This window comes from Bombus fervidus, chromosome 5 (genome assembly GCF_041682495.2).
Source record: "Bombus fervidus isolate BK054 chromosome 5, iyBomFerv1, whole genome shotgun sequence".
In the NCBI taxonomy this organism is placed as follows: Eukaryota; Metazoa; Arthropoda; class Insecta; order Hymenoptera; family Apidae; genus Bombus; species Bombus fervidus.
Genome location: NC_091521.1, coordinates 10,062,342 through 10,088,964, shown reverse-complemented (window position 1 = coordinate 10,088,964; position 26,623 = coordinate 10,062,342). Strand labels below are relative to the sequence as shown.

At 32.6% G+C, this 26,623-nt stretch overlaps 1 protein-coding gene across 3 annotated transcripts in view; it reads right to left on the bottom strand.

The window, feature by feature from the left end:
- LOC139987841 (neurotrimin) overlaps nt 1-26,623 on the bottom strand; it is a 314,724-nt gene that overhangs the window by 134,431 nt on the left and 153,670 nt on the right. Inside the window, exon 1 of one of the 3 annotated variants that reach the window (XM_072004575.1) lies at nt 16,007-16,165. The exons of 1 other annotated variant lie outside the window; for it this stretch is intronic. In XM_072004575.1, the coding sequence (XP_071860676.1) occupies nt 16,007-16,085 (79 nt within the window). In that variant the 5' untranslated portion in view covers nt 16,086-16,165. Of the gene's footprint in view, nt 1-16,006; nt 16,166-26,623 lie in introns of those variants that run through there. One more of the 3 variants, XM_072004580.1, reaches the window with a different exon arrangement.

Here is a 26,623-nt window from a genome sequence, read left to right as displayed (position 1 = left end):
ATCCCCAGAAAAAAAATTGTTTGAATATTCCAGATCGAAAGTTTGCACAAAGTTTTCTTTAGAAGCATGCTCGAAAGATGGTCAAAGGAAACCTTTCTAGCAATAACGCTAAATAGATGCTGTAGTCAATTTGCAGGAGTTCTATAGAATAATGTAATTTGTCACGACTGGTTATTTTATCGAGGTTCTAGTGCAGATAATCACAATTTTTTAGTATTAAAGCAATTTGGAGAATCATTTATTAGTAAAAATTTGATCTAAAAATCTAATCGAAGAATTTGACACATTTGGTGTGAATTATTATACGTTGTGTCTATTATTACTATAATTAATCCTCCGTATATATGTTTGGATTGAAAATTTGAAATTTAAATAATTGAAATAAGTACGAGAAATATTCCTTTCCTCAAAATGATAACCACTCTGCTGGTCTAATTTCAGTCACAAGAGAAATAATACATCAGTGACCACTAATGTGTTAGCAGGGTTCAATCACGATTTTAATTAGCAGTAAGTAGAGCATAGCTTCTAATACGTTACATAAGTGCAACAGCCTGATCAATACTTTTCTGGAGGTTATGAGGCAGTTCTTAGAACCACTTTCCAAAGTATATATCTCACCATACCAAGAAGAGGATAATTATTTTCTTATTATTCGCATTTATTCTTCAACTACATATATTAAAACAAAAATTCAGTAATTTATATTAATGAATGAAAGAATCTGTATAGAATCTGTAACGCCTGTAAAGGATGATAAAATATTGAAGGAAGAAAACCTGTACTGTGTATAGCCTTTAGAAAAATGTGGAGAAATAGGAGTCTATATCACCTATGAAGGTTAGCAAAACACGAGGAACATGTCTGTACATAACCAGTAAATTATACCTTGCTATCCGCTCTACTATGTACCTACATATATAGGTTTAGGATCGAGAGTTACAGTGTCACGCGAATAGCACTGGTCGTGAGAATAAATAATTTCAACCGCATAATCACAAACCATATATAATCTGTGTATTGCATGTACGAGTAAATAATTTACTGTTAGAATGCTGATGAAATACAATAGCCGAAAATAATAAAAACTTTGTATATCAAGCATTATCACGACTTGACCCCCACAAGTCTACTTGTGATATTTTGATATCAAAACAAAAATTAATTCAGTTCACTCTATACGTCATTTCTCTCTAACCCATCATTTATCTATCCTAACACTTTTCATCCCTTTCCCTATTTATTTCATCGTTACTTTACGCTTCTCCAACGAGGATTCCCCTCATAACCACAGGTTTAGTATAGCGAATAAACGAATGGACGAACGAATAAAGCGTTGTGTCCCAACGAGACTTTGAGTCATGCATGGGAACGCTAGCGGAAAGGTAATCGCTCGAACGTATCCCCCGAACGTTCCGAAGGTACGCAGGGACATTCGCCGAGTTTTATTACTCCTGTTTTTGTCAAGTCCCGTAGGGGACTGGGTCGTCGTTTCTTTCTCTTAGCAGTGATATTTTACCATGGTCAGAAGAGACTCGTCTCTTAAGCGTTCTGAACCCGTTGGCCGGATTCGTTTGGCGGAGAAGAAGTGAGAGGAAGGGACAGAGAAAGAGAGAGTACGGGATAGTTACCCGCACTGCAGAATTGCCACTTTCCGCTTTCACCCGCTCCCCGCCATTTTACTCCCCTAATCCCAACGCCATAAATTAACCGGGACGGAAGTTCGATACGTTAGTCGCATTTGTCCACCGTACACCGAAATAAAGAGGAGCTCGCGTAATAATGCTCGTCCGCTATTCCCTACGCTCGATTATGCTAATGCGCGCTTACCTGACGCACCGAACAATCGAGTGTTCCGCGAATGTTTCGGGAAATTACTTCTCGCTACTTGCCTCCTGTTCCGTCTCGTTTCCAGGTGTTCGAGCTGATATCACTCTAAACGAAAAGGAATATAGGGGTATAATTGGCTGATTGTGAAATTATAGGTAATGGAATTTGGTAGGAATGTTTATATGGATGGTTTTGAAGTCAATCAGTATAAATCAATTTTCACCATTTATACTCTTTATCGTTATCAAAACTTTCGATCGACCAAGAATTTTAGCATTATAATAAATCCACTAAGTAAGTTATTATAATATAATTATTTAACTGTTAATCAAAATTCTGGCAACGAAAAGATATTTACACAGCGTGGAAGACTAACTTACACTGATTAACTTTTGAGCCTTCCATATAGATTGGTTCGCAATTTGGGATACAAATGAGGTTATAGAGATTCTATGGCTCGAAGTAAGATAAAGATCAAGAATAATGAAATTGCGTTGAAGGCTTTATTTTCGAGAAAAAGCAATTTGAAAATTTCTAAAGAATACGTGAAATTGCTTTATTTTTGACTGAACAGGAAAGGCAGTCGACGACAATTTATTTTATGTGCAAGAAATAAATAAAAATCGTAAAATGAAATTTTATCGTTTAAGACCACCAGTAGTATTTCTCTTTAATTAAAAAGTGAGAAATATATGTACACTGTATCTTATGAATCTTGGCGAACGTTCATCCTCTTTATCAATGTTTTTCGAGCTTATGTCATTCGTTTTAAAAATTCTGTATCTTATAGATATTAAGATTGATACACTTTAGTTTAGATAAGAAATAAATGAGAAAATTGTACTAAATTGGGAAACATATAAATCTAAAGTAAATTTGTAATTCATTAGTTATCCGATATTAATTTCTACACTTACTCGTTCTACGTCTATATTCCCTTGAATTCCCTTATGAGTGGAAAAAAGGATTATATTCATGATTAAATAAGAAGGAATTTTCAATTCTAAGAGTGCTTCCAGACTATCAATATATATTGTCAATATTTTAAGTGTCTCAACTAAAAATATCAATATATACTGTCAATACAATAATGTCAATATTATACAATAATGTCGAGAACCTTGAAATATTCAGAATATTATTGATTGTCTCAGAACATCCTAAATGATTATTATATGTATTGATACTTCACTGTCTCACTCATAAAAGAATTATTTGTAATAAATTCAGTCGTATTTATATAGAATATAGGTGAACAGAAGGAGGTTTCAAAGAAGATATTTATTGAAAATAAAATTAAAAAATCGAACTAACCTTAACTTATCTGAACTGTAGTTATCGTAAAAATAAAGTCGTAACACGCAATTTCGCTTTGATTCAAGATTAACGTTATGGTTACAGTAGATGCGTCATCTGATATGATACTGGCGAATACCTTAAAACAATGAAATATGTAGATTCGTATAACAGGTTATATTAGATGCATTTTAATTTGCAAATGTTTCAATCTCTACCTTGAGACACACTATTCTCAATCTCTACCTTGAGACACTCAATTCTGTGTTTTTTAAACAAACCATATCGTTATTTTTAGAAATTGTATTCCTTTCTTTTACTAAGCACGTATCACAAGGTCTTAAAATTAAAATATGTCACGTACCATCACTAATACTGTTTCGTGTTACTCAGTCGTATCACGAACAAGATAATAAATAAATATACTACGATAATATACTACGATAATAATTAAATATTAACCACAATTAACGTACAAAAGAGTGTTAAATTATCTCAATCTGAAGAATTATCATCAGATTATAAAAATAAAAACACAGAATTCTTTCTGGCAATTAATGTAACCTACTTTGCTACAGAAATATCATATATATGTACATATATATATACTTACATATCTATTTATTTCTGCAATAAAAACACACTTCAGTCGATTTTGAAATTTAAAATAGACACTATAACACTGTACAAATCATAACTCGATACAGAAAATTCATATTCGTTTCTTACGCCTTACGCGACGCGAATATTTCCAAACAGCTTTGGTCGTTACGCACGCCACTAGCGCCGGAAGTAATGTAAAACGCAGTTGAGAAGTCGCTCGACACTACGCTAGTCAGCATAGTAGGTAGGTGTGTACAATAGCACAATTAGATAAACACGAAACAGAACTGGGTGTTGTAGAAGGGCGAGAGGGGAAAATGAAAGCCTCGTCGAATGGTTTCGTGTTGGTGCGATAGGTATGGATGAAAATTTCGTTGCTACCCGCCTAAATGAAATTTGTGCTGTGTTATACAATCTCTAATTTAGTCAAGTCAAATATTCGCTGTGCCCTGAATGCCACTACGCGGATTTGAAGGAAGTTTACATTTATGAACAAATTCTACCGTGTAAAATTTCAAGCATCTTTATTGGTACATAACCTCCTTTGGTAAGTAGATATTGAATTCTTATTTCGTAGATTATATATGTATAAATGACGTTAATATCGACTTTGGATTCTTATTATACAAGTTATTTTGTAAATTATGACTAGAAATATTTTTATAGTGCAGTCATCGTCGAAATATATGTTTAAATTTTTATTGCAAGCAATGCTCACTTATAATAATTTTAATTTTGGAGATGCATTATTAATTAAATAATAAAAACTCATTCTTTTCTTGATAAGCATAGTACCATTTAACATTAGAAAAGTAATATGTACTTCACATTTGTTTTAAAAACAGATCTCTATTTTGAGCTGTAATAAATTCAATCAATCTTGATATTGAGTGGAACTTATTACCCTTTTTGTGCATGATATATAAGTGGATAATACCAGTTTATTTATAGTAAATAATATTTAAAAATTGGAAAAATAAAATATGAAAATAAAGAGACATAGATAAGAATCATAAATTAAAATATGTCATTTTTACAAATTAATTCAAGAAAAAATTCTGTATGGATATATTATGTAATATTTATGGAAGCACATAAAAATAGATTTTCACGTCTCAATAATTTTATATTAACAAATAATTCTGAAGGTATTAATAAAATAAAAGTATCGCGCGATCATTTTCAATTTCAATGCAGTTGTAGTTTGATCGTGACATCGCGCGGTTCAATTCTATCGTATCGATTATACAGCTACGGTAGCTAATATTAGCCCTGTCACTGCGGCAGTAACTACCTGAAAAGTGAGGAAGCGATACAACAATTACTTTGTGTATATACACAATAAGTAGTGAGGGTTGTTTCAATTACTTTATTTATAAAGATTCTTTCTTTGTTCCCAAAACTGCAAAATTTTTTAGTAAAATTTCATTATAAGATTTCGTTAATAAATAATCTAGATTTCCTAAGATTTTGTTTGTAATATTTGAAAGTTCTTAATACTGTAAAACAAGTGTGAAACATACTGTGAAGAAATTTACAATTTCTAATATATAGTGAAAAATATCATTAGCTAAATACAATCGCGTCGATAGAGTACAGAATTCAAACATCCATAATACTATACAATGTTATTTCTAACGATTGCTTATGATAAAATTAATCCTTGCGCATTAATTTACATTAATTGCGAATTTTATATCTCCTCCGTTAAATCCGTTTGTGAATATTTCCAAATATATATTTCTCTCTACGTTTATTCTCTTATATAAATCACAGTATGAAAAGAATTTAATAGCAAATAAAGAAGTTAACCTCGGTAGACTCGGAAGTTTTCAGCAATAATAACGTGATACTATATAATTTTATACGATAAAGAGAGAAACCTAAGGTAGAACTACGGTTGAAAGGAAGAGTTAAAATAGAATCATCGAAACGTACAAGTGGAATTACTTTGCTTTCAGACCGTTTTACAATTTTTTCTTCTTATTTCTCATCCTTTGTATTTACCGAGTAAACTCTTAACGTTTGATGTGTAGTCTATTTCACGAGTGGAACTAAAATATATCCGTGATATGGAATAGTAAATGTCGATCGTGTGATTTATCGTCAAAGCGTTCGAGCTCTTGCTAGAGACTTATCTTTGGCACGCACTCCACCTCGTCTCAACGTTCATTTCATATTCGATATCGATCCTTTTCGATGAGCAATCGAACGAAGCAGCTTTGCCTTTACGGACTTTTTCTTATTTATCGCAACGCGAACGAAAATTAAAAAGCACTCTCCCTTGAAGGAAACACAAATTCACGATATCTTTTATTACTTAAAGCAGAGTGTCTGCGAACATGTCAGCTTTGAAGTGGAAAAAATATTTATAGCTTCAGAAAATATTAGAGGAAAAATGAGAACATTATAACGTTGTAATTAGTATCGATAATTAAGTAAATTTTCGCTGATTGAATCTCGATGATCTTGATTGATCTTGATGATTGAAATTCCGCTATTCAACCTTTGTATGCAGAAATTAGTATTTTATTATTATCAAGAGTCATTTTTCCTCCTTTAATAACTACTCCTTTCATTCACAATTTTGAAGTTCCCTGCACAATCTCGTTCTACTGATAACATTTGACCACATGATTTTTACGACTTATGACAGTTGAACAGTAAAGCAAGGTTTCAAAATTTTTCCAATATTCATTAAAATTTGTGAAGTTTTAGCATATCAAAGTCGAGAAGCTTGGAAGTTTCAGTAATACACGAGTCCCTGCTTCTTATTCAGTACAACTTCGGAAATTATCTTCCTACATGGCATTCATATTCTAATCTTTTCTAGCAGAATATTTTTCAAGAACTGATGAATATGATGAATAGAGTATGAATTTTCTCACTTATAGGGAATTTAAAAATACGAAAACTGATAGGGTGTATGTAATATACAAAAAAATAGAAAAAATTTTAAGTATTCGATACAATATGCAGTAATATTAGTAAATATAGTACATATTTAAGCTCAATTTCTTTAATGTTCGTATATCCACAATATAAATATTAATTAACAATTTCTAAACCATTTTTGGAATTTTGTATTTTCCACATTTTCGATTAAAAAATAGCGAATATTTATATCAGTTGTAATTATGGATCATGAAGAGTATTTAATAATTTCAAATTAAAATTTGGAAACTTCTATTCATGGTATTTATGAACTGAAAATATTGGTAGAAAAATGTAAAATAGAAACACGTACATAAAATACCTATCTTTTCCTCCTTTCTAAAAATGTAATCAAGAAGCCTTTGTAAAAGCAAGAATTTTTGGAATATTCAGTTTCAAATTAATGTTCATTATTACAAAGTACAAATGGTAGTTTATAACTAATGCAGCAAGTTTGTTAATTCTTCTAACTTTTTTAATTTCAAGGTACATATCTACCATTTCAAGAAGTTTTCTAAACAAATTAAATGTTCGACTGTGAAAATGATCGGACTTATATCTCGCATATTTGAAATTTTTTAAAACCAACTGCAACTAAAATAATGAAATAAAAGTTATTATTAGTAGTAGTTATAAAATTTATTTTCCAAAGATATTATTCTTCTTATCTTTCTTGACACTGTCTTTATATGGATATTACAATTTTTACAAATATCAAGTAATTAGCATTAATTATTGATCCTCGTCAATTATTAATAGTAGCTGATGATAACTATCATTTACTATAATATTTATTAGTACAGTATAGATGTTCCTATATCAATAGGAAAATTTAACGATACTAAAATTCATAGTATGCATATAAATATGTAAAACATTCAGAGTATCTATAGTATTCGTCATAATATTTGGTCGTTAAAACAAATATCTATCGCGGTTTTATTTTTTTAATCTTATTCGTAAAAATATGAATTTGTATATAGATTCGTAGTCTAGTCATTAATATCTATATTACGAAAAGTGTAAGTGATAACGCGTTACGTATTCGAATGAAGTAATTAATATTTCCAGTATCGTATTCACACTTATTCAGTAATTAAGCCAATGATTAATAACGCGAACATGAAACATATAGCGTGTCTTCAATATGATAGTGATTTAATGATATAGGTACTGATTATAGTCCATCGCGTTAATGCGTTGTACGTCGAATCCGATTAACGCTTACGTTTTGTATCCAGCGAGAAGTTTGACAGTGTATCGCGCAAATTGAAATATGCCGAAGAAATATTGATATGCCCATCAGTTGTACGCTTTGATCTGCAAAATAACGTGAAATGAAATTGCTAAAAGAGAGCTTTGATATGTGCGACGCGTACTGATCCATTGAATTAGCGTATTGAGCGACAACCTGAATTCGGTACAAGCGTAATTGATGCGAAGTATATTACAAAACATTGACGATACAACAACCAACTTTCTCAGAATATCTTCCCTACGTAATTATTTCAATCTGTTCCGCTAACAACTTCTATAGACAGTGAAAAGAGAGAGTTTCACGCTGTTGCTCTAATTTCTCTTATCGACAGTAAGTGAATTTATTACCCGTATTTGCAACAATTATTTCACATTTGAATGCAATGCTATTACAATGAATGTGTATTTAGAGTAACAAAATGGGTCGTAATTGTAAATTTTAATCCACATTTGAGGCTAATCGTTCGTGATAATCGACATTCATGGTAATAAGCGTGAACGCATATATCTCAATTAACAATTTTCCAGTGAACTTTTGCAGTGAACATCAAATCTACTATACAGTACTATTTTATGGTACATGATATAGACTATACTTCTGTTATTTAGAAACAAAATTGCATTAAATCGTTATTTATTATAGATATCACATCACCTGTAAATACAAACATACACTGAGAAATTATTTAATTTTTAATAAATCGAAATGAAAATTTCTTAGAGCTGCCCACATTCGATTTATCTCTTGTATATAGTTTGTTTATGTACTTATATCATGAATTTTTTCAAAAAATTATAACCCATATAATTCATCAAATCATAAAAATCAATCAATTCTTCAATTAAGCATAAAGATATAGAATTCAATTGAATCTAAAATTTAGTTTTGTGCATTTTAAACCAAAATCTTTACATAATTTTGGTGTTAAATTTTCGATCTCACGATGGCTCAAGGATAGAATCCTCAAGAAAGATAGACAGAAGGGTAATTTTCCGGTTGTCTCGAAAACTCGTCAGAAATATCGGATCATAAATCTCTGACCGGTACACATTGTTAAGTCAGCATTATTGTGGTCGACACGAGAGCGCGAGTTATTTCAACGCGACGGATCAATCAATATCCTGCCAGCAAGAGATCGTTCGCTTGATTTTAGGGGTTGAATGTCGCCTTGTGGCGTGTTGTATATTAATGACCGGTCTACGCCGCACACAACGTCCATACAATGGAATCCCGCGAACAATGCTGTGCATCGATTCAGATGACTCAATCGCGGTAGCCTAATTTCTCAACAAAGTGAAACTAATGTGCATTGCAAAGCGCCAGGAACAAGCTACGCTATATTTTTCGCTGTGAGAATATGGCGAACGCTATTTAGGGTGACTGACAATGAATTATAAGAACGAGGTATCGTGCTAATCGCGAACAAGTTATTAATGTCGATGACTTGGAATTTGTAAGTTGTTCGTGGTTATTGCGAGTAGAAGTTAGGATTATCTGGGTCAGGGATGAATAATTATATATGCAAATGACATGTGAGATTGAAAATAATGCGATTAGTTACTATTAATTCCCTTCAATCTGAATTCTTTCTCTCAAATGAAAAATAGTTTTAACATGTATAATGACTTTTTACGTGGGAAAACGTAGAAAATGCAACACTTGTTCGGAAACATAGCTCGAAGTATGGTTTTTCAAATATATACTTGCTGCATACACATATATTTCATAATATAAATGCATTTCACGAAGGGCGTGCGTTTTCGAATTCAGTGATAATCTACAAGCAATTCAAATTCACGCATGGAAAAAGATGTGAAATCGTGGTTGCAATTTGGAAATTGCATTTATGGCAGCGAGACACGTGGAATTTTTTGTGCCAAATGTCGAAAACGAATATAACTTCGTTGAATGATTTTATCGGGAAATAAAATTGGTCCGCAAGTGTAACCGAGTTGCAACGAGAAGAATTTTTCATTATTTTAATTAAACAATTTTTTTCACTAAGAATATAATAGATCTAACACATTATTCATTGCATAGAACCTGTAGCAATAAATTCAGGAGACTATATGCCGGCTGGTTTATTTCTTATATCATCGTTTCAATGGTATTGTGAAGGAAACCAGTTGAAAACCACCGCGGTACATCGTATCTACGGCGATCTTTACACCTGACTGTTTCTCACACTGCAATTTTCTTCGTTTAAACGACTTTCTCTATTATTTATGACGGAAACGATGATATTGTTAGCATGAGCTAGATTAATGTTACGGCCATTAAGATAGCAACTCGGTTTGTTCTAACAAAGTCAAAGGCAACCTGTCCAAAGTGTCTCCTCAGTTAACAATCTTATTATGTGTATGACAGTGTGATAAAAAGGAGCAATTCTGCGCTATTTTAACGTGTAAATATGAGATTATTCCTCGTATAATTAACTCACAAATACAATAATGTAAAGAATTAATTTATATAGCGCTGTTTTTAAAAAGGAAAATGTATATACTTGTTTATATATTTGATAATGCATATCAAATAATCTTATTTAATAATACTACGATTCTCTGAATTCTAAATACTGAATTCACATTATTAGTGAATGAATCATTTTCATAACTTTCGAATCGCTAATACTAATAAATAAATTCCCTTGCATAGAAATAATAAGTTTGTCGACAAAACAAATGCTACTAAAAAAGACAGTAAAATTTTAAAATATCAAATAGTAAATTTGTGACAAATCACAAGTCGAATGACTGTTCCATTTGAAGTAAAATTATAAAGACTATGTATTTATGCGTTAAAAATCGACAATACTAAACTGAATTGAAAAGTTACAAGTTCCAATCGATAACTTCTCGATTCAATATTTTGACCTGTTAAATTATCGTATAAGAGTACCCAGGTGATATATTTCATAATACTAGATAACATTTTTGCACGTGTGAACAAAAATATTTAATGGACAGAAGCGTAATCGACCGTGCGTGGAAAGTATACCCATCGCCAAAGTAGCAGGAATGGATGAATGGTTGGAAAGCGCTGTGCAAAAACCGATCCAGTACATCCACACGCGTGAACAAGCCGAAGCGATCCCCTATTTGAAGTGTATCCCCTATCTATCCCATCTATATAGCCGTGAAGACCTTGGGTTTCCTGCACAGCTTTACGACGAGAATTCAGAAGCCTCTTTCGCCACGGTTAAAAAACGTTCTTGCGTGTGGATCTTCCCCCAGATTTTCCGCATCTCGAGCACGCGTAAAAATTTGTCGGTTATGGTAGAATACAAACCCCATGGCTGGCGCGTAACGCTTCGAGAGAAGTATCGGCGCACACCCTGTTTATTCGAGATGAAAGCGAAGACGAAAATGGGTACAGGGCGCTTTATAGGATAGCTTATTACCAAAGAAGATGGCACACACTCGAGAAAGTCTTGGAAATTTATAGCAACGATATAATGCGGGGACGCTCCCTAAAAGATGGTTTATCAGTGAGAATCTGCTAAAAGAAAAGTATTCGCGTTAGTGCAATAACGCTTCACTCGAAATTGGTTTATTCGCAGACTTTAAGATCCGCGATGGGAGTGCTGCAACTCAGCAATTGTCCCCGTCCTCGCGAAATAAGATTGTTTCTTCACGCAATCGGCAACGGAGCTCTCTCGTGAGATCAATAAGTACGAATTCCAGATCGAGCTCTTTCATAACGTGATACGTTATTAAAAAATATGAGGAATTTATGATATTTGTTAATCTTACGATTATTCGTTGACAAGTGCGTGATATATATATATGATCAATAGTATTAATAGTAGTAATAATGCTCGTATCTATTAATCACATTTTAATATGCAAAATCTAGTATTAATCTCTCAATTCATAGAATAAGGTTATACTAGTGGATCTGATGTAACGAAGATAGATTTTATTTGTTATAAATTTTGATTTGAACCTTGAATTTGTTTTTCACTTTTCGGATGCAAGATTCCTAAATAATTTCCAAATATATATGTATAATGATACCAATAGAGGATTAAAAAATTATCTGCTGATAATACTTGCTATTTAGTTGTACGAGAAGAAAACAAAACGGAGAAAATAATCCTACCTCCAAAACTCCATTAGAATCGAACATGCTCGAAATGCATGGTAGCCTATTTCCAATAATGACGCAGGAATAATGTACCGTAGAATATAATAGCTCTAGGAGGAATAGTATGTTGTATGCTAATTTTCTATAAAGCGCATTAAAATTGGACACAAGAGACGTATATTAGCATGAGCAGAACAATGTTCTATGAAAAACAGCAAATGAATATCATTATACTAAATCGAATAGACACATATATATTTGTATATATTTAATACACAATGAGTATTTTGTCTAAATCACGTATATCGAATTTTGATTATAAATAGGGAGAATCTTTTAAAATAAGCTCGAAGCTTTTCTATTGTTCCTTTATTGTATAGTATAAAAATAAAAATGAGGATGATAAATCACGAATACCAAAATATTCAAAATGAAGGTACATGCGATAAATAGTGAATAATGATCATAAATCTATATTAGATTTTTATGATTTCAGTATTTTAACGTTTAAAAAATACTTTACACATAGTTCAATTTTGTTTTACATTAGACAACAGAAACTAAAAGACCAAGAAGTAATTATCATAATCCAACTAATTTTTCAATTTCTCTACCCCTTCCTCGCTTAACTTCCACAAAGTTCAGACTCTGCTATTCAAGCATAAAATCATTAAGAGTTACTCAACCAATCGTTCCAACAGACAATATACGATGCTTGCACGTATTAAAAGTTGAAAAAGAACCCAGGAAAGAACAGCACCGTGAAACTATTCGGAAGATACATTCGGTTGCATTTGTTGGCCCCAAATTAAATGAGCGTCGTTACGACGCCAGCGATTTTTTGGCAGCCGGCGCGAACAGATTTCCGGTCTGCGGGGAAGTTGCTCGAATAAAGTAGAAAGGCAAAAGAGGGAGAGAAAAAGGGACGATGAAAAAGGTGGAAGCTTCGCAGCCAGTCGCCTCCCCTTCTATTTCTTATTGTCAGGGGTAAGGGTAGCGACAGAGCCTCTGGATAACGGACGAAAGTTTCCTTGCTTCGCTTCGCCAAGGTTTCTCGCCTTTCCGAAAATTCGACGGTTTTATGGGGAGGGGAGGCAGATAAATAATGCAGCGTGATATCGAGGGATAATCGCGCGTCGACGAGAGGAATCGAGCCAGCCCCCAGACACCAAAAGTGAGATATCCAGCGTAACAGTTCGTGTATCTCGGCTAGTAGAGCGAGAACTTTGTCGAGGGATCCCATGGTAGATAATACCAAACGCAAACTAAGTTGTTCCTAACGAGGAGATGATATTTCCCGGGTCATTTACACGTAATGGTTCTCCAATAAATCAAATGAAACGTACATTTCGTAGCTCTGTTCAATCGTTTTTTCTGCTGCTCCAATTCGATCTTTGGTTAAAAATAATTTGAAGGTAATTCAGGGGTAGAGCAATTTTTAATATTCACAGTAGTAGATAACAGATTCTAAGATTTTAAAGAGTTATCGTTTCCCGACTGGATCTTTTGATCTAAGCAGTTAAAATCTTTAATATTTAGACTGATAGAAAAAAGATTCTATGGTTTTAAACGATTATAATTGTTTAATTGAATCTTTCGATACAAGTAGGTTGTACGTAGCACATAAAAATAAATTGAAATATTCAAAATGATAGAAAAAAGTTTTCAAGATTTCAGAAGCATATAATTTCAGTGACAGAGGTAATGATTTTTAAGCAACAACAAATATTATAATATCAATCTACCCTATATTGTGAGAATAGAAAGTTGGTCGGTTGGGAATAGCAAGTAATCGAGTTTCGAATGCAATCGATGAATGAGAGGATCGAGTGCTTGAGATTAGGGTGAAAGAACTGTGTATGGTCACCCAAGGTTTCGGGTGAACGTGACTGAATGTCTCCTGAAAATGTCTGCCTAGCTGTCTGGATTGAATAAAAGAGACTGACAGACAGAGAAAGAGAGAATGAGCGCGCGTTTTATGTAGATTTGTCGTTAAATAGGAATTATTGAGTGAAGTTAATTTTGAAATCGTATTGAAAGTGAAAGTTTTATGTCATTGAATCTTTTTAACATTTCTCTGTATTTTTATCTCTATTTTTATATTTTTAATGATTTGAAATATTAGTAGAAACACATTGGGTAGAAATAGAAGAATCTAAAATTTATTGTTGAATTTATATCGTGAAGATACTTAAAAATATATCCGTCAACGAAAAAAAATTTGTGTCACTCGATACTGGACGCGGAAGAAATATTCTAAAATACACATCGATCCACAGTCCGTAAATATCAGTCTTAAATCGAAATGGAAAAAAGACATATCGAATATCGTTTGCTGGTATGAAAACAACCTTTCTTTTATATCAAAAAGATTGATTTTAAAACCGATGCTGATTAAATATTTTTCATTTCATAGTACTATAACTCTTTCAAGTCTTAAATCTCATTTATCACTGTATATTTCTTTTTATACGTTACTTTCATCGAGAGATTAAACGAAGTACGGTCAAACAAGGCTGCAGAAATTTATTTCGTAGCAAACGCTGAGAGATATTTTCAGGCACATTGAAAAGCCCGTGTAATTATTACGTCTCACTGACCGACCGGCTCGTGGTGCAAATAAAAATACGTGTGTAAAACACGGAACAAATTATCCTAATTTACCGCTGGAAATAGCTGTACCATCAAACGTCTCTTTGTCGGTCCATGTTAAATATGTGTTCGAACGTGTTGCCATTACACGCATCGTTGACGAAAAAAAAAAAAAAAAAAAGAAAAATAGAACACACGAATAGATGCGCAACACTGGGTTATCCTGCGTCTCTAAAAGCCTGTTTCCGCTTGGTCCTCGTTGTGTCACGTCACGTCGTGTCACGAATTTCAAAAACTGTATCCTTAATATTGCACTTCCGACTATCCTTTAACGTTTGTCAATACATTTTTCTCAGCATTCACGATTTCATTCGTGCAAATCAACAAATTTAACAAAATTTGCGATGCTGGTTGAATTCTGCGTTGAGCACGTTCACATAACACGAAAGAGGAAAAGAATGCAATCGCAGTGTACTCCTACAACAGTCGTATGTAACTTTGAGTAATCAAAGCTACGATCAATGCTACACAATGAAATTTTAAGAAATTCTAACAAAGTAATTTGTTTAATGATGGAAATCTTAAACCGCTTGTTTTTATAAGTTAAGTTATCATTTGACAGCGAATTATCTTTGTGATGAAGTACTGCTTCACGTTGTTTCACGTGATTAACTCTCAAGTGCGATGCGGATCAAATCGCTGATATATTATATTTTCCTCTACATGATGCACTCTCCTCCAACCAGAATATTCCACTTTTCACTAATTTTCTTATCGTTCTATATTTTATTATATCTTTGTTATTCTACAATGCAAGGACAATTATAATTAGCTAAGCATTCTTCTATCAATTAATTTTTTATTTATTACATATAAGTCAACAATTTGACCGTTATCACACCGATTAAAGGTTATCACGTGAAACGATGCAAAGCAGCGATTTATAATATCGCATGTACGTATATTTCAGAAGCGACACAACTGAAATAAGTTTTTTAAGCGAAGTGGAAAACTATTTGGAAGCTTGCAACAAAAAATTATTTACTGAACACATAATATTGGTAAAAAGAATAGACTTCAGGAAACAATGGTCAAATAATATTTTTATACTTTTCCATTCCTAACTCGTAAAGTTTCCCTATTACAATCTGTATATTCTTCTAACACAAGATCACTGAACTATTTTGGGCTGTGACACTTATGAAATATATGTGCGATATACGAAAAGGAAAAAAGAAGATCGATTTGATGTCTTCATCACCGCCCACATCGAACGATCGCATTCCATGCACGTCAATCTCTGCATGCCGATGATCACACGTGCCTCACACAAGAACCATTGAATTCCAACAATTCTTTAATCATGGACGATTTATAATCGAACGCTTGTCGTGGTTCATCACTGACCTTCCACGAAGGCTGGACAGACTGCGAGGAATTGCGCGACGATGTAAATCGTTGACACGAGAATGCGGTTCAGCAACATCCATCTAGGAGTTGGCGTGACGCCGCGACGAAGAAGAACGATTCGCGCCGGAATCTCGGTGCAGACTGGCACACGAGGGGGCTACACGGTTCGCCACCGACGAGACTGAAACGAGAGGGTGAAAACGGGGATGGCGATAGCTGGAGGGAGAAAGAGATATATATATAGAGAGAGAGGGAGAGAGAGATAAAGGCATCCTTTCTCGATTGCCGTAAGCTTTAGGGTTGGTTCGCATGCGCCCGTCGGGGCTCACGTGCCCTCCGCCATCGCGAACCATAGGACCCGCCTTCCTCATACGAAAGACACGTTCCCAGGATAGCGAGAAACACACGTAGACATAGGTTCTGCCACTGCTCTAAGGAATCCAACCGCGAAAGTTCCCCTTAGGACTGATAGACGGTCGAAAGCTTGGCCTCTTTCTACCAAGACTAGACGCACGGCTCTCCATGTGCGGTTTGCCTTCACGACAGCCGAGTTTAACTTGATCGATGAGATTTCTTTTTCCATTTTTTTCTTTTTTTATTGGTCGATTGATAATTCAACACGTGTGAAGGGTATTAATATGTTGAAGAGGAAAGATGCCTTAACATGACATTCGAATTTCTTGAACATAATAATTTCTTTATTTAACCACCTATTTTCTTACGTGTTGTTTCATTTTGATTCGAAATAATTTTTGTCTATATCCACGCGTGTTTATTAATTTTTCATTCTATGATTATATATGATATAGCTTCTACTTAAGGGACGACCTAATTCTCAGTACACATTTTTGTATCCATCAAACAGCAACAATGATAAAGTTAAGTGTTCAAAAGGAAAATTATTTGATTGATGTACAAAGTTCAAGGAAATTTTGTTCTTTACGTCTGCATTCTGTCAACACCGTGCACGATGTGCGTGGTTCAGATAATTAATTTTATCGACGTTTGAAAAAAGTCAGGGTTCACATTTCTGGACAAGCTATCCGATTTATATGGAATAAAAATAGCTTGAAATCACTTCTTGTTCGATCGATGAAAAGAATTATCTACTTTTCTCTGTCAGATGGTTAGATTACGTTCGTGATTCAGATTCGCGGCACCGGGCAAACATACGTGCAGAGGGTGCTTTAACAGACTGCCGATCAATCAGTCGATATTTCTACTCATTGGTTCCCTTCGTTGAAGATCAGGCAATATTGGTCATAGAATATTTGGCTAGAGAAATTATTTTTTTGTTATTCTGATTAGATATAGGATAAATTTTATATTTCGTTGAAACGGACATAATCAACCAAGAGTGGGAAATCTAAGACAACAGAATATATCTAGATATAATTAAAACTCTAACTAAAATGAACATGAGTTACAATACCAGGTACGCTACAATAAAATCATGAACGACAAATACAATAGGAGATATAAATATATAAGGAAGGGGAGAACATTTAGAGAGAAAGGGAAGCGAAGACAGCCAAGAATTAATCGTGAGAGTAAGGTGTGGAAAAGCGAAAGAGAAAAGCTGATACTGGCTGGAGGACGAAAACAGGAAATGCGTTCTTTATAAGATAGAAATAGGGGCATAAAAAAGTTATTAAAGGAATTGCTATGGAATAGAGCCTAACGTATTGATTAAGGAGGGAAGCAGGAAGAATGACGCAGTGGTAAATTGATTAAGACCTATATATAAAAAGCATAAAAGTACAGGGAATAGTCTGAGCCAAATGTAAACTTGTGATGTCATATCGTAGTTTTTAAAAGAAATATATATATATATGTGTTAAGAGAAGTTTGTTATAATATACATAGGTATATTATACACACACACATATAAGAATAGGCTTAATTCTGTGAGCTTTGTGTCAAAATATCAAATAGGCATCTACGGTCCAACAATAACATTTTATTGAATTTTAATTCAGTAAATCTATTAATACATAACATTCTACTCTTTACAGCCCAGTTTTGCTATGTACGATGTTAAAAGCAGGACCATTATCATTTCCTTCTGTATTCTTTAATATCTTTTCAACACTTTGCTTAAAGCTTTTAAAGAATTTTGCATATATAGCGCTTTCATATTATCTTTAGCCATGGAATACAATAATAGACATTGTACTGAAATGCATACGGGACATCTTACAGTTTAAAAATTCAAATGAATGTTAAAATGTATAAAGCATAATTAACATTTTATCATTTTTACCATACTGATCTAATAAAATGTATACCTACTTACAGATAATTTATGTTAAGTATTTATATGTCTATATATCTAATATCAGTATATATAGTATCTAATAAATAAGTACTGCGGGATAAATGACTAGTAAACTCACTACAAAAAATTGCTAGAACTTATATAAGCAATTTTATACAAATGGAAATTTTTAATTTTCCTCTATTCACCACTATACATACCTATATGAAACATAACTAAATATACTAACGAAAGAGAAACTATCAACGAAATATACCAACCCGTATAAAATATGTAAATGTATTCAACTCTCTAACTGTGCAACCGCTGTATCTACCAAATATTTACTAACTCGTTGAATACTGTATCAAATCGTAGATGCAACCTCGCATTCAATCTTCATTTACAGAACACTCGTTCTACTGTGAACAATCAAAAGTTGCATCGTCTATAAAAAATACGATTTCCATCGGCGTTAAAGTAAAAAGGCGACGTTGTGCGACTGTTCGCTTCGAAATGGTACAAGAACCACCCTTAAACTTGCTGCTGGCGAGTTCCGTTTGCGAAGGGGTGCACAGTATGGTGTGAAAGTCATCCGAAAAAGATTTCAGGACGAGTTTAAGCGATTCGCGTCTTTCAGGAACGTGGCATGCGAAGTAGTGCAAGTCATAAACCCACCAGCAATAGTATTCGTAACAGACATTATAGAACCTATATCGCACTATTTCGAAGGATGACTTTAAGTGCGGGTGTACCGAAAGTTTCGCGGGGGTGCTATCGTAAACCAGTAAGAGATGGCTTGAAGGTGACGGCAGCGGAAACGAAACGTGTTGCCAACTCCTCTACCGACCTTTCTTTGCCTCCGCTGTTTCTGCGCTTAACCCCTCGCTGTGTTTCTTTCCCCCCTCTCTCCATGTTTAACGTTTTCATTGGCGAACTAAAATCAAGGAGATTTCCACCACATATATCCACCCATTTATACTTTACACGATCTGATATTCACGCGTGGAACTAAGCCCCGTTCAGATTAATCAAGTTACTCGAATTTAAGGGACTCGACTAATGTAAACGAGGATAGAAACTTGACAAAATAACTTAAATCAATTAAATAACAAGTTCACACTAGTAAAGTGATTTCAAATTACTTGAATTCTGGTAACTTGATTAAGTTGAACGAGATTTTAATGTATATGATTGATAGGTGGCAGGATTTCGTATCATGCAATGTTATTGTTCTTTGTGCCTTTAAGTGGATTTATGTTAATGGGTGGATAATGAAATCTCTTGATAAGGAATAATTGGACTGTGGATGTGTATGCAAATTTTTATTTTTTACGGTATTTTTATTTTTTAATTTCGCTATGATCCTCGAATATTTATATTTCTATATACATATCTTTTATAGTAAAATTGAAATGAGAAATCATATATATAAATTCTTTCATAAACGCATCAATGTTTCAAACTTACAATATCAGACGAATACGATCGAAAATTACTGAACAAATGATCGGAAAGAATGCTCTAGGGTTAAGAAAGTCAACTTTTTAACATAGCGCAATGTATTGATTATAATGCTTGCATAGCGCTGAGCTATTTATCTTAAAAAGGATAAAATTTCCATATGACTTACATCCTCAACTTTAATAACTATGTGTGTGTTAAAATTTTTAAATCTTCTTCCATGCAAATTTGCTATATTATTCTATATTTAAAATTCAGGAATTTTAACGGGTTTCAATAGAACATGTATACACGAAAATTGTGTTGCATATGTCAGGGAATTATAAATTCTTGATAAATTATAAATTCTTCTTATAATAGGAGAGTAAGTATATATTCCAATATTGAGATATTTTTGGATCTTTTTAAATTCATGCGTATTAACATATTTATATTATATTATAATATTTTAATTCGTACACATATTGATACATGAATTCCTGACTATTTAAGTGTACTTGGAAAAATAAAAACATTGCTTTATAAATATTCAAACTGTGTATAAAATTCATGAATTTCAATAGGTATCTATATATTTATTTACAATTTCTCAATAGCTCAATTTGATTAATTGAACTTTTGTTCTGATACAATTCAATAAAACATAATAATACCAATAATAACAAATATGCGATATGTGCGAATATGTATATACGAATACTTAAAAATTACTTGTCTATTTGTGTATTATACGTATATCATGTATGTTCATACATGTAGTACATAGATAGAGTACATAAATAGAGACCTTCGTTTTATATACAATTTTTTTTATATGTTTAGAGTTCAAATACATTTTTCATAATATTACTTGTTATATATTTTTCGACGTTTTTAAAGGTATAATGAAATTCCAAAAGACTGAGACACAGAAATGAATAAGAGTCGTCAAAGTTCGTAAAGTATAATAAAAATTATATACATACTGTTGCACGTATCGCTACATCAAATCGCATTGTATGTGTTCAAGCAACACGTAAAAATGTTTATTCTCTTCTTGTATAATAGAAAGCAATGTAACCTATTTATAGCACAATATAGTCCAATATAACGCCTCAGCATTCATGAAGTTTTAATGACGAATAAGTAACGTGAAAGTTAAGCAAGTTCTGTCCTTTAAGTTGTCATATACAGTTAAATGCAGCTTAATATATTTAAATAGGTTCTAATTTTCAATACTAAAGTTAACTTTGTTCTCGTCATACTACGAGAGCTAATATGCTAGTTAAGAACTTTCTAGTGGAAATTCGTAAATTCAACAAGATACAAAAACAATACGGTCGTGTATTTGAAAAGCAGGGAACATTATTATGTATCATACGATATATTATATATTTCGAGCGCAATAGATACAATCGAATCAAGTTAGCGTCCCTTGTTTTAATTAGAATTTAATTTTCACTGGGCCCTCCTCCATAATTACATATGGGGGAAAGCATCAAAAGTGAAATATGTAGAAATTGTTAATTACGAAAATGACGGATTACATTCATGTCATAAAGTCTAGCCATATTTCTGCCTTTCGCAGATGTTAATGCGAAACTTTGGCAAGCAATTTACCTACCTACGTATGTAATTGTTATAATGGTACTGAAAATAATTAGTTACTGCGATGTCGATAATTTGTTGGACATTGATGACAGCAGTAAATATTGTTATAATGGTTTATCAAGTTTAAACACACATGTAACGGTATTTCTATTAAATATTCAGTAAGATTACAAGCTTATTTGTTACAAATTGAAATAATTTCAAATAGAATTGTTTTAAATACGATTACAGATTCAAAGTTATTTCTGCTAAAGATACTTTCATATGGTTTGTAATCAAAAGATAAAATAATTATAAGTAAAAAGTGTCAGAAAGAAACTATACCCAACACTTTTGTAACTTCATTAAAATTTCTTAATAGACATTTAAACTTTACGTAATTTCATATCCAACTGTCGCATAAAGTAGTGGAGAAATAAATTACTATATTCGAAACTTTAACTTCTCTTTAATCAAGAATTTAATTCTGCGCTATTGTAACTTTTCATTTCTAAAACTTTTAATTTGGATGTCAATACTTCTAAATTATTTTCTATGTGATAAGATAATTTTAACTCGAAATAAAATTGCATAGGTTCAAGCAGACTACAGTAGATATTTTATTCAAAGCATCCAATTGTTACTTGGTTTTGAAATTCATCAAGATATTTGTGAAACGAAACAGTATCCGGTAGCTTTTTGCATTTTTAATGATATTAATGAATAGAATATGTTTCTTTCATGAAAGTTTATTTGTCGCCAAAAGAACCATTATAAAACATAAATATTAGGTAAACTTCTTCAACCATAAAATGTATTTCTAATAGAAATGTTAATACATTTCCATTGTTTTAATCGATTTCAATTTTAGAACAAAGAATATCTCTTAATAGAAACAAGTAATTTTCATCTTTTAATAAAAAGTCTTTAACAAGAAAATCTCATTTTTCTAGAAATAAGACTTTATCCTTTTTATAAAAGATACATTCACATTACACGACAATAAAAATTTGCAAATTTTTAGAAATTGCGATAAGAAATTGCATGAAGTTACTATTTCCTTATTTAAACATCATACTAGAAAATATCGATTTGAAGAAGCTTAGCAATGGTCATTTATTTCACTTTCCTCGAGAGAAGGGTTCAAAATTTAACGAGTACGCGAATGTTAATGCTCTTTTCGGCTGTGATTGCCAGGAAATTCCTGGTGAAGTTTACGCGAACAGAACCGACTGGAATTCATAGCACCGTTCCAATGTCGTAATAGAAGCGCGCAAGATAACGTTTCGCATTCGGAGAGTAAAGAAAAAAAAGTGGTCCTTCTCAAGGAAACCGTTATCTTAGCTGCGGCCATTTTAAGATCTACCGGTGGATCTGAATTCAGCGCGCTTCTTCAGAATTTCAGATAGAAAGGCGTCATACATTAAACATCTCCCCCTCCCCCTACCAATGAGAAAACCCACACATTGCGCGCGTTTCCTAAGAGAATTAGCTTTCAACGCTGATCAAATAAAATCTTAATGAATTCTATCGTGACCACCATTCTAATTGTTTTGCATTATTTTTCGTGAAATTTCAAATAGAATTTCAAAAGAAAATCAAGTAGCTCATTTTAGTTCGATTAACAGAGGGATGTTAGCGATTTTAAGAAGTTCGACTTCCTTGTTTTGACGTTTTCATTTCATAATGCTTGTTCACAAATTGATTTTTAGAGCCTGATTTACTGTGAATAATAAAGTAATATGAAGATTAATGATAGTAATGCATAAAATTCGTGAATATAACCTTATCTCAGGGAGAGGATTATAATTGATTACACTTCCATTTAAAACCTGGGATCTAATATTTGCTATAAATAAGACATTTAATGTTAATATAATGGATACATATATATGTGGTAGTAAAATAAGATAAACATATGTGAGACGAAGTATTAGAAAAATAAAATGATTTTAAAAAACTAGAGGTGGATATGATGTAACTTTAAATCGCGCAATGTTATGTTTAGCTGGTGATTACAGATATTATATATTGTGTTTAATACTCCTTGCAATGAATATTAAAATTTAACAGTTTCTTTTACAATGAAATGAAACATTTCAGTGCTATCCCACTTGGAAATGAGTTGAAAAATAATAATACCCTTTTGTAAAATTTAGTTCAGAGAAATTTCACAGATTAAAATTACAACGCGGAAACATGTAATATTAATCGAAATAATTAAATATAATCTGAAATTAAAATTGCTTTCCGCTGTCTAAAAAAAATGTTGCACAATCGCCTGTGCCAATTAATTTTAACTTGTGCTTTCATTTCTTCTGCGCGAACTGAAAACACATATCGGTGCAGAAACAAAACAAATATACACATACAAACAAAAATGAAAATAATCAACAAATAAAATCTCCAACTCGAAAGAAACAAAGGAAAGAAATACGTCTAATTGACGAAAACAGTACGAAACAATTTTTTACAAATTTTTCTACAAATTTTCAATGAAAACTACAACACCATTTTAGCTTTATTATTTAATTTATCTTCTCTTGTATTAATTAAAAAAAAGCAGAGTCAAAATTGAAAATCGGTCCATGTTTTCATATCGAGTTTTTCTTTCCATGGACTAATAGAAGTTTTGGTAGAATAAAATTTCTTTGCGAATGAGGTGTTCCTTCTTCAAAACAATCTCGGACACAGCGAATTAACCACGTCGATAAAGGGCAGTCCGATGCGAAATGAAGTTTGCAGCGAGCGTATTGTATGTATATCGGGACGATATATCTGGCATTTGCAAACATTACGGAAATATACGTAGTATGGTCCATCGATTGATCTTGTATGCTTTACGTAATCATTCCCCGGTTCAGAGGTTACAAGATACCAATGTCTAATAGGAAATCGTTTTATTGCGCATTCACGTGAAATATTGACAGAACTGCACGTGTAATATGCGTACCATGCTCTTAAGTGTACACCAGGGAGATAATTTATTGCCACGTTAGACATTGTACCGTCAATGCGTATCTCTTGTAGCGCAATCGGATCGCCATTGCGTCAGCTTCGAGTATCTCTTGTATTTTAACACTGCACACGTTACTTCCGGGATCGATTGTACATTTACGATCAAGTTTCAAATAAATAAATATTCATAAGTACAAGAATTATTATTTATTAGTTGGTAAATTTGGTCGTTCTTTCGGTTTACGGCTATCACTGGTGTTTAACATTATTTGGAAAATTTTTTATTCGAGTTCTCAATTCATGTTTGATTTTTATTTTCTGATTTTTCATTATCCTGTCTGAAGCATGTAGCATAAATATAGTGCAAATTTGAATACCAATCATTATTCATTAATAAAAGTTTGACAATAAACACGTTCGTGAATAGATTAAGGTATATCTTTTACGAATATCAGAAAGTAAGTTCCGTTATTGTAGAAAATTTGTAGCTGGGTCGTTTGATATCAAATTGATCACTTTTTGACATCGACATTAGAAACTTCTTTTAAAATCGAAGTTTAAAAAGGAATTTATAGGTCACTATTCTGCGTTTCAAACTTGTTTTGACAAAAATTATGAATATCAATGTAATTTGGAATAGGTAAATATTTATGGGCTCGGTCGAACTTACGTGAGTCAAAGAATATTTTTATCGTAAACGTTTCGATACGAATATTTACAAGCTTCGAGAATTGTGAAAATAAATTGCGCCATAATAACTATTTCATATAAACATTAATACACTGTATCATGATTAAATCTAGAAACTTTCAGAACGATGCGCGGTCGCGATATTAGAATCGTCGATAATTCCCATTAACGATAATTAAAATTTCTCTGTCGTTATACAGACTTGAAACATACGCAATCGTGAATCGTTAACTACGAAACTAACATAAATTAATACGGGCGTAGAACGATTTTACATAAAATTCTGTAATCCCAAGCGTAAAATTCCGTCGTGTATTTTCGAAACATGTTTCGAATTTTCAAACGTTTCATATCAAGGTTTTGGGAATTCTCTCTTATAATAAACAGAAAACGCTGAAAAATATATTGTGGCATATTTCTAATTTATATAAAGCAACTAATTCACGAATTTCCGTAACGTATCCTTTTTCTAATTTCACTTGTTATAACGAAAAAGAATCGGAAAATATATTTTAACATATTTGTAATTAGGGAATTAATTTACATAAGAATTACGAAAATCGAAAAGTAAGAATCAAGTCGTTCCATCTTTTTTATAAACATTCGTTGAAATTTCGAAATGAAAGATCGATCTTTAACGGTATGCTAAATATCATCGGACTGTTTCGAGCTATCTCCGAGTTTCTTTAACATGCATATATTCAACGGCGAAGAGTATAAAAGGAAATTAAAACATTCTTTGATCCGTCGGTCGCTAGAAGATGAAAATCGGTCAAACTTTTATGATCTCGCATTAATGAACAAAGTTCAACTGCAGATTAATCTTAGCAGTAATGAAAGTACAGCTGGCTAGCTAACTTCCGGAATAGCTGAACGAGAAGTGTAACTTTCCGCGCGATCCGCAAGAGCAGAAGAATTTTTATGTTTCACCGACATTCCCCGGCTAATTGACCCTTTACTGTCAGATATCAGTCAAAACGAGATTCAGTTTCGAATTAATCTTTTAACATATAACTAAATTAAAGGGGATGTTCCGTATAAACTACCCAAAACGATTAGAGGATCAGATATTTCTATCAAATAGCTGTTGTTTATCGTATAATTTCGTTAAATTAACAAAATTCTTTTACAATTGATTTTACAAAATTGCATAAAAAATATTATGTCCGCATAGCAATCATATAAGGGAGTAAATAGAAATAAATTCAACGAGCCGTTTAAAGCGATTCCAAAACAACCCAATTTAATATTCGAGCAAATTCTTTGATCCATTTGGTGCTGCACTTACGTGTGTACATTCGTTGTATACTCGGCAAAGACTAATCAAAAGCGACCGCAGCACCGGAAAAGTTAAATATTTAATGTTTCCAAACCACTTTGTGCTACATATTTCAAGGCTACAAATTCACACGAATGCAGAAGCTATTAAACTGTTTCAACGTTTTACCTGTACGCGTCTGCCACTTATTTTCTAGTAATTAAATAACGGTGCATTTGTATTCGTAACATTCAAGATAATAATCATTCTGCTTTCTGAGCTACATTGTTGACTTACTTTAAAAACAGTTAGTTTACTATAATATCCTCTTCCATCTCTATTTAATGCTCTTAAAAGATGAACGTTACTTTATATGAGATTACGAGGTGGTTCTTAACTGGTGGCACAATTCGGTACT